At 45.2% G+C, this 13,178-nt stretch overlaps 1 protein-coding gene across 1 annotated transcript in view; it reads left to right on the top strand.

Annotated features, from left to right (window-relative positions):
- RGS6 (regulator of G protein signaling 6) overlaps positions 1 to 13,178 on the top strand; it is a 574,818-nt gene that overhangs the window by 478,343 nt on the left and 83,297 nt on the right. The window contains exons 7-9 of the mRNA XM_082648649.1: positions 5,383 to 5,447; positions 9,008 to 9,084; positions 11,756 to 11,837. Coding sequence (XP_082504775.1) covers positions 5,383 to 5,447; positions 9,008 to 9,084; positions 11,756 to 11,837 — 224 coding nt within the window. The remainder of the gene's footprint in view (positions 1 to 5,382; positions 5,448 to 9,007; positions 9,085 to 11,755; positions 11,838 to 13,178) is intronic.

The raw sequence follows: 13,178 nt of genomic DNA, 5'->3' as shown, positions 1-13,178 counted from the left end.
TGGGAATGCAGAAGGCAAATCCTTGCTGTCTGGGCAACCATGGTGCGTGAGGAGGAGGGTCTCTGCCCTGCTTAACCCTTTCTCATATTGTTGACATGTACTAAGGTTCCTGTTCCACATAATGATGAAAGACAGTGCACGCTGAAAGGTGCAGGCATTGGAAGGGAATAGGGGAAGGGAAGAAAAGTTCTATCAAGTGTGGCTAATGCTCATTCTGTGGGGCCATGGAGAACTGTGCTGGTGGCTATTGACCACTCCTTCCTGGGACAGGGTTTCAGGGAGGGCTGGATCAAGGTGCCACCTCCCCCTGTCCATTTCCTTTCTCACAGACTTGTTAAGACTTTTTAATAATTCATTGGTGTTTTTGATAGTCAGACATTAGAGGGAAAGTGTAACAGACCGTGGAAGGGGTATACAAAAGTTACCCTACTAAGAAAACAGAGTGGGTGAAGCTGGGAGCTGTGTAAGCAGGGAATTACCTCTGTCCAGGCAGGGATCTATTAGTCTCTTGCCATATTCTCTCCGTGAAGACTGTTTAACACATCTACGTGTCAGTCTTCTGAAGTTACATTATCCCGATACTTCAGATAAAGCTGAGGTCCAGAGAGGCCCCGTCCTCATACCTCTCACACTGTATGCTACTCGTCTGGATGCCTGGTCAATTGTAAGCTGCATGAGGGCAGGCTGGTCCACCTCATTCCTTCTCTTATCATCCAGTGCCCAGTGCATGCCTGAGGCATAGTTGGCACTCGGTAAATATTTGCTGAGCGTTCTGGTTCTTTATTAAAGGTGATTAACAGACACTCAGTAGACACAGCAGAATTTGAACTCAGATGCTCGTTTCCTTCTGTCCCTCTGCACAGTGCCCTCATCACCGACTCAGCTGCTGGGGGCAGCCCACAGCAGCTCTCCTTGGGACTGGTGCGCGTGATGAGACCTGCACCTTCTCCGTGGGTTCTTTGCAGGATGCTTTTCACAGGAAGGCAGAGCCAGCTGCAGCTGGGTGGTATTCTGGGGAGCCTGTCCCTGAGACCCTGTGATAAGCTATACCCTCTGGGTTATACTTCTGAGGGATGGGAAACCGGCAATTGGGAACAGTCCTGAGGATAGAATCCTGGCAAGTCATTGCCCTACAAGGCTACAGTTGTTCTGTTTTCAAGTCTGGAGCACAGCCCTGTTGCAGAGGACAGGTCCCTGTGACTGTCTCATCAGCTGTGTGCAGGCACCAGTGCGGGTCCCTCTGGAACTGTGCTGTGCCCTAAATGATGTGATAAATGGGTCCAGCCAGGTTTCTGGCTCAGAACGGGAGCAGCACTTGGCTGCTCATAAAATAAGTGCTTCTGGGGCTGAAATACTGCTCACAAAAGCCCAACTTGGAATTTGAATAATTGTAGCTCAGTTCCATGCAGCAGCCGTGTGCCCTTGTGAATGTGAAAACCAGTATTTTTTCAGGCAATGGAGAGCGTGGGAGGATAGTGGGACCAGAAAACTGAGGCCAAGTAAGATTCAAATATTTACTTGAATATAAACCCACAACCATCAGCCGTCTTACCCTGCATACAGCAGGGCACAATTTCCCTTTCTCTACAGATTTTTGTAATTTTAGTCGTGCAGCAGGAACAGGGATGAAAATAACAATTAACGTCAGGCTCTCCCTAAAGCAAAATTATTTTGAATTCCTGTACCTCCATTTTGGCAAATCGGATGGAGAACTTAGAGTGCAGGATGCAAATTACTCATTGCCATTTCCAGTTTAGCCAGCAAATCAGAATTTACCAAGAGAGATGTCAGCACAATGGGCCCATTGTTGACTGGCTCCACTAGCTGTGTGATCTTGGCAAGTTACTTAACCTCTCTGTGCCTTGGAAATTTCATATTAAAACCAGAATAATAATGGTACGTGTCTCTCAGTGTTGTTTTGTTAATTAGAAATGGGTATAAGTTTAGGTGTATGGCATGTAGTAAGGAGTCAATAAAAACCATGGTGGTGGTTGGTATTATTACCTCCAGCGTGATGTTCTATCTTACTTGTTCTGTGGTGGCCTTCCTGCCAGAAAGGATGTGACACCAGAGCTAAGAGTTCAGAATAGGTATGGCTTGGATTGATGAAGAACCAGGAAACTTTCACTCATTCAGCAAACATGTACTGGTCACCCACTCTGTGTCCGTTGCTCTGTCACAGATTTGAGTGAGTTATAGGCTTACCCTCCAAGCATCCCGGGCTGGGAGAGGCAGCGTGATGGGGGCAAGAAGAGGATGGTGAGGAGTCTGATCTGAGTACTCAGAGATTTTATGTTGATGAAGAGTGATTACGAAGGTTGGATAATTTGGAATGGGCAAGTTTATTAAAAGGTCTTCGTAGTCAAGGAGAGACGTTTACAGTAGATTCAGCACTTTAGAGAGCCATTGTGGGTCCCCAGCAATGGGGAATAACCTGCAAAATTCCCTCATCTATGAAATGAGGCTAATAACAGAACTCACTTCATAGGTTATTACGAGGATAAATAAGTGGACGTTTGGAAAGTCCCTAGAACACTGCCTGACGTCCCTACATGTGGTAGCTGCTCTGCTATTGTGGTGACTTCCCCAGACCTAAAATACTACTTGGCACATAAGAGGCACTCAGATTTTTAAATGGGTGAATGAATGAATCAGTGAATGAGTAAATGGGGCAGTGAATGTCATAGTGGAGACATTCCTCTGAACTAGACCTCAATTCTAGTTCCACCTCTACCACTAACTAGTCCATGGGTAAATCACTTCCCTTCTCTGAGCCTTTAATTTTTCCATCTGTTAATGAGGTGTCTGTACTTGATGGTCGCCGAGGTTACTTCCAATGCTAAGAATCCATTGTTCTAAGGAGTAGTTAGAGGGTATGAGGACAACGGAGAAATAAGTGATTTATATGTTCCCTAGTTTAGGAGATTGAGGTTAATTACGATGTCACTAGTAAAGACAGAAAGCTTGGAAAGGGAGTGAGTTTTTTAAGGTCATTGACATAGGATAGGTTCAATACTTTGTAAATGTTTAATTGCACATGTAGCCCATGAATCTATTGACTTTGTAGAGTTTTTAATTGTGTTCCGTTTCTGTCGTGGTAGGATGCTGGTGAGATTGAGATGGCAATGAGATACCAGCATGAGGGCAAGAAGACAAAGATTTTTCAGTGAGAAATTACACATCCAGGAAAAACCAACATCTGAGCTTAAAGCAAGTCTCCTGGATGCCCTGTTCGAGGACTTGGCTTTGTTGCCAGTGGTCACGTGATTAGTTGGGTGTCAGAGGGAGCGCTGTTGAGGCACTAAGGAAGTGCAGACAGACAAGCCCCAGGGAAGGTCTGTGCCAAGAGAAAGCTTCCCTCAATAGCTACTTGCTGCCTTCCCGGTTATGGTGAACCAACTGCCCAACGTGTGACATTAGCTGTACAAGAAGGGGGCCACCAGCATTTGATCACGTAGCTCGTGGTCATCAGTAGAGGTACCGGCTTTGCCTTCCACGCATGGTACTCTACTTCTCAACTTAGCTGGCCCATTTTGACCCAGATGGGTTGGAAATTTCTTGGGATGATTCTGCTTAAATAAAAACCAAATCTGGGTTACACTTTCCTGAGTTTCACATTTGGCCAATACAAAATACTGTCTGAGGCAGTGTCGTCAAAGCAGCTGCGACCCACGCTGACCTCCACCTCTCCTGGGTCATTGGGACCAGGTCTGCTGGGGCTGGTGACATGCCAGGCTTTCTGCTGCAGGTTGCCCCGATTCCACAGGCTGCCTAGTTGGTGACAAAGGAGGTACCTCGTAATAGAGAAGATACCCCTTTATCTGACACAGTGCAGAGCTGTAGCTGTTTGGTTCATTGGAAAAGTTGGTGAGTTGGTATGAAAAAGTGATACATACATACTTTAATGACCTCAAATTAATGTAAAATGTACAAAGAAACATTCATTCAACAGCCTTTTGAGGTAGGATGAAAGATTCTCTTTGATTATTGTTGCCCATAATTTGAGTTTCTTTCTTAAATAAGCCACACTTAAACCACCCAGTTTTGACATCTTTAAAGTGCATCAAGAATTTTGAAAATATTTTTAAAGCAACTGTATGTTGGCCCCGCTCAGATTTCTACTATTTTTTCACGTTTTTTTCAGTTCTCTCACTTATACCAAATTCATCAGCAATTGTCTTAGCTGACTCTCCTTTCTCAGGTTATTCAAAAGTCATTCAACTGGATCGTCATAGAAACAAAAACGCTCTCTCTTTTCACATTAATTTCACCAGTGCGTGTAATACTAAGTGAATGTACATTATTAAAATAACAAGTATGCCTAACGTAAGCAGGTTTGAGAACAAACACAATTGACTCTCACCCACAGACTCGACTGTGTGAGCAGAGGTGTGGGCATACAGAGTAGGCTGCTACCAGAAGGCTCCAGCATATCGTAGGCTGCATCAGGAAATTTTTCAGACCACATGGAGGAGGTCGGTTCACCCAGCAAGGAGTTGACTAGAGTTCCTGGTATAATTAAGTTGTCAAACAGCAGGTCAGCCCTGGTCCTCTCCGACCTTGCCTCCTGGTCATTCTATTGTTCATTCATACCATTCACCTGTTATCTCCCCTGGCTCGTTCTACTTGGCACTAGAGAAGGAAGGAGATACCGAAGAAGAAGCGGTAGGAGAGGAAGTGATGAAGGCCATGTTTGAGGAAGAATATCCTGGCAACTGAGGGCTAAGAGCCCTTCCTGAGCCTGGGAAGAGACACCTAAATTGTCCTCCCTTTCCACTGTCCACTCATTCCACCTGGCAGGCCAGGCCCTGGTGCTAGGTGCAGGGGTTCGTGCTGAGCAGGACACAGCCTCTGCCCTGCTTGGGGTGAAACAGAGGGAGGAGGATGAAGGGGGTTGTCAGGATTGGAAGATGGGGGCCCTCATCTGACAGATTCCCAGAGGTCAGGTGTCATGGCTTCCACATAGAAACGTATTCTTTTTTTTTTTTTTTTTTTTTGCGGTACGCAGGCCTCTCACTTGTTGTGGCCTCTCCCGTCACGGAGCACAGGCTCCGGATGCACAGGCTCAGCGGCCATGGCTCACGGGCCCAGCCGCTCCGCGGCATGTGGGATCTTCCCGGACCGGGGCACGAACCCGCGTCCCCTGCATCGGCAGGCGGACTCTCAACCACTGCACCACCAGGGAAGCCCAGAAACGTATTCTTGACTGCACAGGGTTGGGCACATAGAGGGGAATGGCTGGCTGGCTGGCTGGCTGGATGGATGGATGGATGGATGAGTGGATGGATGGATGGATGAGTGGATGAACAACTGGGTGGATGAATTTACGATTCCACCACCCTGCTGGTTTTGTATATGTTGTAATTTCTCTTCTTCCTTCAGCCATCTACCTCTGTAAGAGGACAATGCAGAATAAAGCAAGGCTGGAACTGGCGGATTATGAAGCAGTAAGTACGATTATTTTCCAGGAAAGGTATGGGAGGAGAGTATAAAATACCTTCAGTTCTTTCTCAGCTTGTATTTTTCCCTTTTTCCCTCCCTAACCCCTTCAGACAGTGGAAAGACAGTCTCTTCTATTTTCCCTCTTTTGTTCTCAGCTCCTCTTACCATCACAATAAATTGCTTCTTTAAATAAAGGAATCTCAAAACTCAGCAATAAAAAACACAACTCAATTAAAAGTTGGCAAAGGACTAGAACAGGCACTTCACCAAAGAGGACATAAGGGTGACAAAGGTGTTCAACATCATTAGCCAATTAGAGAAATGCAGATTAAGTCCATGGTGAGATACTGTTACACACCTATTAAAATGGCTGAAGTTAAAAGTACTGGTAATGCCAAGTGCTGGTGAGGATGCGGTGAACAACGGGAGCGCTCCTATATTGCTGGCGGGAGTGCAAAATGGTGCAGCCACTCGGGAAAATGGTTTGGCAGTTCCTCATAAAGTTCAACACACACACACTGTACAGCCAAGTAATCCCACCTTTACATACCTACATACACACCCTAGAGAAATCAGAACTTACATTCACACAAAAACCTGTACACTAATGTCCATAGCAGATTTATGTGTGATAACCCGAAGCTGAAAACAGCTCAAATGCACTTTAACAGGTGAATGATTAAATGGACGATGCTACAGCCATGTAATGGAATACTGCTCTTCAGTGAAAAGGAATAAACTATTAATCTAACCACTTGGATGAGTATCAGAGACATTATGTTGAGGGAAAGAAGCCAATCTCAAAAGATTTCAAACTGTGTGATTCCATTTATGTGACACTTTTGTAAATACAAAACTATCACGAGGGAAAACAGATCAGTGGCTTCCAGGATGCAGCTATAAAGAGATTCCAGGAGGGAGTTTTGGGGGGGGGTGGAACCATTCTGTATTCCGATTGTGGTGGTGGTTACGTGAATATATACATGTGTTAAAATGTATAGTACTATACACGAAAAGGAAAGAACACATTTATTGTATGATAATTTTTTAGTTTAATATACGATCGTTTTTTTAATTGCATCTTCATACCCGATTCACCTGTGCTTGGCAGTAAATGCAAAATCTAAGGACCAAATCCAATCCAGAAGATAAGATGTATGCCGGATGGCAATGTACCCTCCCAGCTTTCCTCCACCTCCACCTTCTCTACAAGGTGTGATTTCTTACAGAAATTGGAGACCCAGCCACACTCATATCCATTCCCATTTCACAGAGCCAAGGCACAGAGAACTTGAAGAGTCACAGATAATGTTTTAAATATTTAAAATTTGGGGTTGCAAACTCTTCCCCCGAAACCACACTTTGTATGGGTCACAGAAAACCTAGGATACTGGCCAACTTTTCTTATACCCTCCAGAGGAGGTGTTGCTGAGCCATGGAATGACTGAAGAGCTGGCAGCTAGGAGGAGGGGCAACGGTAGGGGCAGTGAAGAATCCTCCCCTGGATAATCCAGCATGAACAGCACCTCAGATCCACCCACCTCCCCAATGTCCCTCCCACTTTTGTTGTCTCAGTCTTCCAAACCAAGCGTGAGGCCCCACTCTACCAAACCTTGTCACCCTTGGTTACTACACCCAAGCCCACCAATGCACTGAGCCACCGTTCCCCTCTCTGCAGCCCAAGGGGAATGTGCATGCTATCAGAGAGCAGGACCGGTGCATGGCGCTCCACCCTCTTTGATCCTACTGGCATCACAGGACCTGTGAATGGGCAGTGCAGGTTGCAGTGCAAGAGTTTACTGGGAGTGTTAGGACCTGGCTAAAGTTTGCTTATCCAAGGGAGCCGTGAAACATAAATCTGTTGGAACGTTATAATTTTCCCCAGCATCCCTAGCATGGCGGTTCTGTGGCTCTGAGCATCTCAGGCACCCAGTCCCTGCCCTATCTGCCCTCGTGCACCAGCAGTCACCCCTCTTCTAGAAGACTGCTGTCGGACTCTTTGTGCGCACAGTGCAAAGTGCTTTAACTTTGGCATGACTACATCACTTCCTGAATATGACCTACAGAAAGAACCCAGACGGCAGAAGCATGTGGCCCCTCCATCCCGTGTCTCCCTTCCCTGTAGTTCCCTTGTTTAAAAAAGCGCCTAAACGGAAACAAGACAGCACCAGCTCCTGACATATTTTATTCTGTTTTCTTTTCTCTTACCCGACAATATTCTGCTTTGGTATCTGTAGAGAATATGGTGTTAAGATGTTCTTTCAGGTTGAAGTTCTGTCTAAAAGTGGTTAGAAACTAAAAAGACATTTTGTTTTCAAAATTCAGTAATTTTATTAATTTTTTCTGATGACATCGTCCCTTTGTAAAAACAATTCAAACAGCAAAGAAAGGAGAGAAAATAGCCTGCAATCCTTCTCTCTTAAGCTTTTTTCTGTACATACATTTTTTTTTCTAACAAGAAAACTTGAATCACACCACAAACATTATAGTGTAAGCTGCTTCTTTTTCCAGTCATATACTGTAAGGATGTTGAGAATCTTTCCATATCGGGAATAATCATCTACATTCTCACTTTTCATGGCTGCCTAGTATTCCATGGTATGACTGTGTCATCATTTATGTGACTGCTCCCCAGTTGACTGACATTCAGGCTTTACCAGCTTTGCTTCCTGTGAACAGTGGGAAAATCTAAGGGACAGTTTTTTTGAGGTACTCGTACAGCAAGCCTTGGTAATAACTGAGTTCATGTGTGTTGGTCTTCACCCGAAGCTCCTTTCATGTTAATAATCCGCTAATGAAGGTAATCAGTTAGTGTTGGCCTGAGCTCTATGAAAATACACAGCATAATGTGGGCTCTCGCCTCGCATTCCATCAGGATTAGGCGGGTCATTAGGGAACCTGTCAAACGCCCCTCCCCACCGTCCTGTTGTGCTGCTAGGCTACTCTACAGGCTTTGAGAAAAGACTTCTTCCCTCTTCCTCTAAATGTGACCCTGGGTGCTTTTTCTTTCTTTTTGTTTTGGGGTTTTCCTTTCATGACCATCACAAACCTAGACACTCCCTTCTTTCCCACTTTTGAGTCTGGACTTCCCAAGTTGTTAATGCCAGGTCCTCTGGGTTCTCCTTTCCTGCCACCTTCCTAGCCCTCTGCTTGCTGGAAGACAAGTCTTGAGACATCCATTCTTGGTTTTGCAATCAGTTGCAAAAACACCCCTCATGCCTTCCCTAAATCCTGAGTGAACAACCACAACCAATTCTCCCTATCTTCAGTGGCCTTTATAAGTGCTGTGTGAGTCGTGTTCTTGTAAAACACACAAGAAAAGAGGAATCGGGAACCACAGAGACGTCAGACTTAATGGGTGTGTAAATGAATATTAATAGTTCTGCTCCGTACAGCAGGGTCTGGTGCAAAGTCAGATGGGGTTCACATCCAGTGGATTTAAAGTGGGGCCCTACTGTTTTGTTGGGAGTAACCGAAATAGATGGCTGCCTTGTAATAAGCATAGCTGTCGATGCGCAAACTTACGATGATTAATGCCTTCTTGTTGATTTTCATTTCTCATTAGGAAAACTTAGCAAGACTCCAGAGGGCCTTTGCAAGGAAGTGGGAATTCATCTTTATGCAAGCAGAAGCACAAGTAAAGTAGGTGAACTTAATAGAGACCCTTTCCAAAGAGAGAAACACTCTCTGGAAATCAGAGGTGGTGTGAGAGTGGGGGTTCCTTCCATGGCCAGCCAGCTATGGTTAGTCACTGTCTCTCTCATGACAGCAACTGAGTAGAAATCAAGTTCAGGATGGATAAGTTGCATCTCTGTCACCCATGGCACTCTAAAGCAATTCCCAAAGCGTGTGTTTCAGCAGGCAATGGGGTTCCTCCCAAACGTAGAACTCTGGTCCTAAGAAGATGTACCTAATTCCCAAGGAGATTTCCAAACCTTCTTCTGTGCTCAGAGACTAGAAACCATCAGACCCACTTTACTTGTTGGTCTGGAGATTTCGTCTTCATAGGAAAACATACTGGAGTTTCTAGGCAGGCCAGCAAGTGGCCCCTCCGCCGTATCTCCCGGGGGGAGGGGTTCAGAACTAATCAAAACTAAGGCAGAGAAGTCAGACATCTGGAGTCTGAAATGTCAGATTGTTACTGATGAACTACTTATAGGACATGATTTTGGATCTGTGACCACAGATCTTTACCCTGGAATGAAACATCCTGGGCAGAGCTGGGCATCTGCAGGGCTGTCCCCACCTCAGGGAAGAGTCCAGCCCTGTGAGTTTACTGCACGCAGAGAACAGGTGTCCTGAGAACAGGCTGACCCACACAGGGCCCAGAAGGACCGACCTCAGCTTTTTCTAAATTTCTTTTTTTTTTTAATTTATTTAATTTTGGCTGCGTCGGGTCTTCGCTGCTGCACGCAGGCTTTCTGTAGTTGCGGCGAGCGGGGGCTACTCTTCATTGCGGTGTGCGGGCTTCTCATTGCGGTGGCTTCTCTTGTTGCGGAGCATGGGCTGTAGAGCGCAGGCTCAGTAGTTGTGGCGCATGGGCTTCCTTGCTTCGCGGCATGTGGGATCTTCCTGGTCTAGGGCTCGAACCCTCGTCCCCTGCGTTGGCAGGTGGATTCTTAACCACTGCGCTACCAGGGAAGCCCCAGCTTTCTAAATTTCTTCTTTCAAATCTGCCAATAAGTTAAAGTCTACAAGAGATGAAAGGAGGAGAAAGTTGGAGTGTTTTTCCCATATTCTTCCTTCCCAGCGAGTGTAGTGGAAATTTCTTCCTCTCTAAGGAAACAGGAGAAGTGGGTTGTAAATGTCCCCCACCCCACAAACATGGTCATCAACCAGATCCTTTGGATTCTGGGAAATGGACTTGCTCAGGTGCAGTTCTCTCTTGTCCTTTCTAGCAATGGGCTCTTATTTAGCTTCAAGTGATAATGGAAGAAATGGGACAGAGGAGGGGTGGGAAAGGGATGCTGAGCTGGGAGGAGGTGAGTACCTTTTCTCTGGGCACCACTTGCACCTGAGCAGCCCCCGTGGGTCTTCAGAGGACCCCCTGTGCCCTCTCTGGGCAGTGTGGGTGAAATTGATCACAGGTACAGCCACTGGGTCCAGTGGGCCTCATGGTGTCATCGCTCTCCCTCTCCCTCTGCAGTCTCTACCCCCCACCCATGAATCCACAGGCCTGCCCACCACCCCGGTTCTCCCAGAAACCCCCGAGGGAGGTGGACACCAGACACTGGATGCTGAGCTGCGTCAGGAAGAGCCTTGGCCCCTGAGGAAGGAGAAAGCAGGAGGGTGGGTGACTAGGTGAGAAGGAGGCAGGATTGAGCCAGTGCGCTCAGACGCCTCCAGGAAGTGAAGAGGAGGGCTGATCTACACTTTGGGGATCATGCAGCATCGAATGTTATAAAAGGAGGGAAAAGTGCCACTTTGTACCTATACGGTATTTCTCGATTCACTTTTTTGATGAACTCTGTGATTACATTATAATTGTGGGCCATTTAAGTACACAGTAACTCTCACAAAAATCACAGTATGACTTTCAGTCAGTCCAATAAATGAAAGTACTCCCAAGAGAGCCAAGAACCAGCAGTTACAAAGCAATTAATCCGAGTTACTTTTTACTTAGAGAGATAATATGAAGTAATACAGGCTTTTTTTTAAAAACACTCTTATCTATGCGATCACAACATAAAGAATCTGTCTGTCTGTCTGTCTTGCAATTTGTCCGTCCCCCAGCTGAGGCCAGAGGTGTTTGCCTTCTGGATCTTGTCACACACCAGGGTTATTACTTTGCTTTTAGGAAGCCAGATGGTTTAAGTGACTTTTAAAACACATAACTGCAGCATTTTGAAGACATTTCTACTGATTCTGAATCTAAAGCAAAGTTTCAAGTTTGAGGATGAAACACTACAAGCCTATGGTTATATTCCTTCCCATAATCTGAATATGCAATAGTAGCCACTGTGATGCGGGGCATGTCAACAACTTAGGCAGCTCTTAGCAATCCAAATCTTAGTAATTCAAATGGACAGCTGCATTCCTGAACCCTCATTAGGCTCACCCTGTTCATTACACATAATTGGTCATTTGCAACCTAGCTGAAAACAAGCTCTCTTACCCTGTGTGGGCTTCTTGAGGCTTCCTTGAGGGAACCATACACCCATATTGTACAGCTCTGCAGAAAGCAGGGGCCACACAGGTGCCAAGAGCCCTGTGCACACGAAGCTCCTAAAAAAGGGAGAACAGAGCTGACACGTGGGTCATGGAGGAAAAACAGAATTAAAAGCCTCTGATTTCCCCTTTTTCACTCTTTCAGGATTGATCGGAAAAAGGACAAGACGGAGAGGAAAATTTTGGATAGTCAAGAACGAGCCTTTTGGGACGTCCACAGGCCAGTGGTGAGGAAGCTCTGCTTAGTTCTCTAAGCTTTATGTTTTCTCTCTTCCTTCGCTTAAAAGAAAAGACTGTCTTTAGCCACCAGGCGTCTCACTTTTAAGAAAATTGCTAAGCTTTGTGAAATTGGTTTTGCCATTCATTCATATCATCTCAGTAGATTTTCTGGAATAGATGTCAGTTCCACCTTTTAAAAATTATACATCCATGAAAATATGGAATTGGAAATGGGGAGCTGTGGGAATTCCATCTGGGGAACTTTGGGCCCTGAAGTTTCCAGTCCTAAGTTAAGCAATTTCCATTTCTACTGTCATTCAATTCCAACTTCTAGAATATTCTCTTTCAAATGCAACCGTTGTTGTTACGGTGGTTATGTTCTATGAAGTCGCCGAGAGCACTGAATTAGCGGATGCTGAACCATTATCCTGGGAGAGATACAGGGTTAGGTTCTTGCAAGCCTCCAGTCACATTTTCATCAACTGATCAATACATAACCTTGTTTGAAGTGTGTTTCGGTTTAAAGACACCTTATTTAATGTGTATTGTTGACCACTGGCATTGAACTCGCAGCCAGGAGCGCTATAGCTCACGCCTAGATGGAGCTTATCTAACATACCTATTTTCTCCATAAAGCACGTCCCAGCCTTCCTGCACTTAGGAATGCTCGACAGCACATCAGCACTGGGCTTGGGCAAAATCACCAACAAAAACACAAAAATGTGTAAAACTGGTGCTGAATAGACTGTGCAAAGGACACTTGTTTGCAGCATGAGATGAAATAAGGCACCTCACCGGGAACACGCGGGTCTGGCAACTCAACATGTTTCCTGCTCTGTGCACGTCCCAAGTGACCATGAAGCCACCACAAGCCCTGACTTGGGGGTCATAAATAAATTTTAGCACGTAGGCAAAATCACAAATACAAAATCCACGAATAATGAGGTTCCACGCATTTCTAATCTCGTATTACTAAAATAGGTCTTACATTTTCCTCATGAAATGGAACTAAAACGAATAAGCTATGTCAGCCTTCCTCAAGTCTGATTAAAAGCAAAACCAAAAAAAAAAAAAAAAAAAAAATTCCCTATCCTGATAGTGGAGTGGTTTTAGATGGTTAGGTATATGAAAGAACAAAGGCTCTGACTGAAGCCATCCACCAATTTAAATAATAAGTTTACGCTTATAAACTGTACACTGTACTCTCTACTTATCATCCTTAGGTAATATGAGGTAAGCTGTTTTAATTCATATGAGAACTCTGTGGAGGAACACATACTGAAGGTGAAGCACCTTTGTAAAAAAAAAAGACTGTAAATGGCAAAATGGGGGTAGTCATGTATTATCTG

Source organism: Grampus griseus (genome assembly GCF_964374135.1).
Source record: "Grampus griseus genome assembly, chromosome: 2".
NCBI lineage: Eukaryota > Metazoa > Chordata > Mammalia > Artiodactyla > Delphinidae > Grampus > Grampus griseus.
This window is presented reverse-complemented; position numbering and strand designations above follow the sequence as displayed.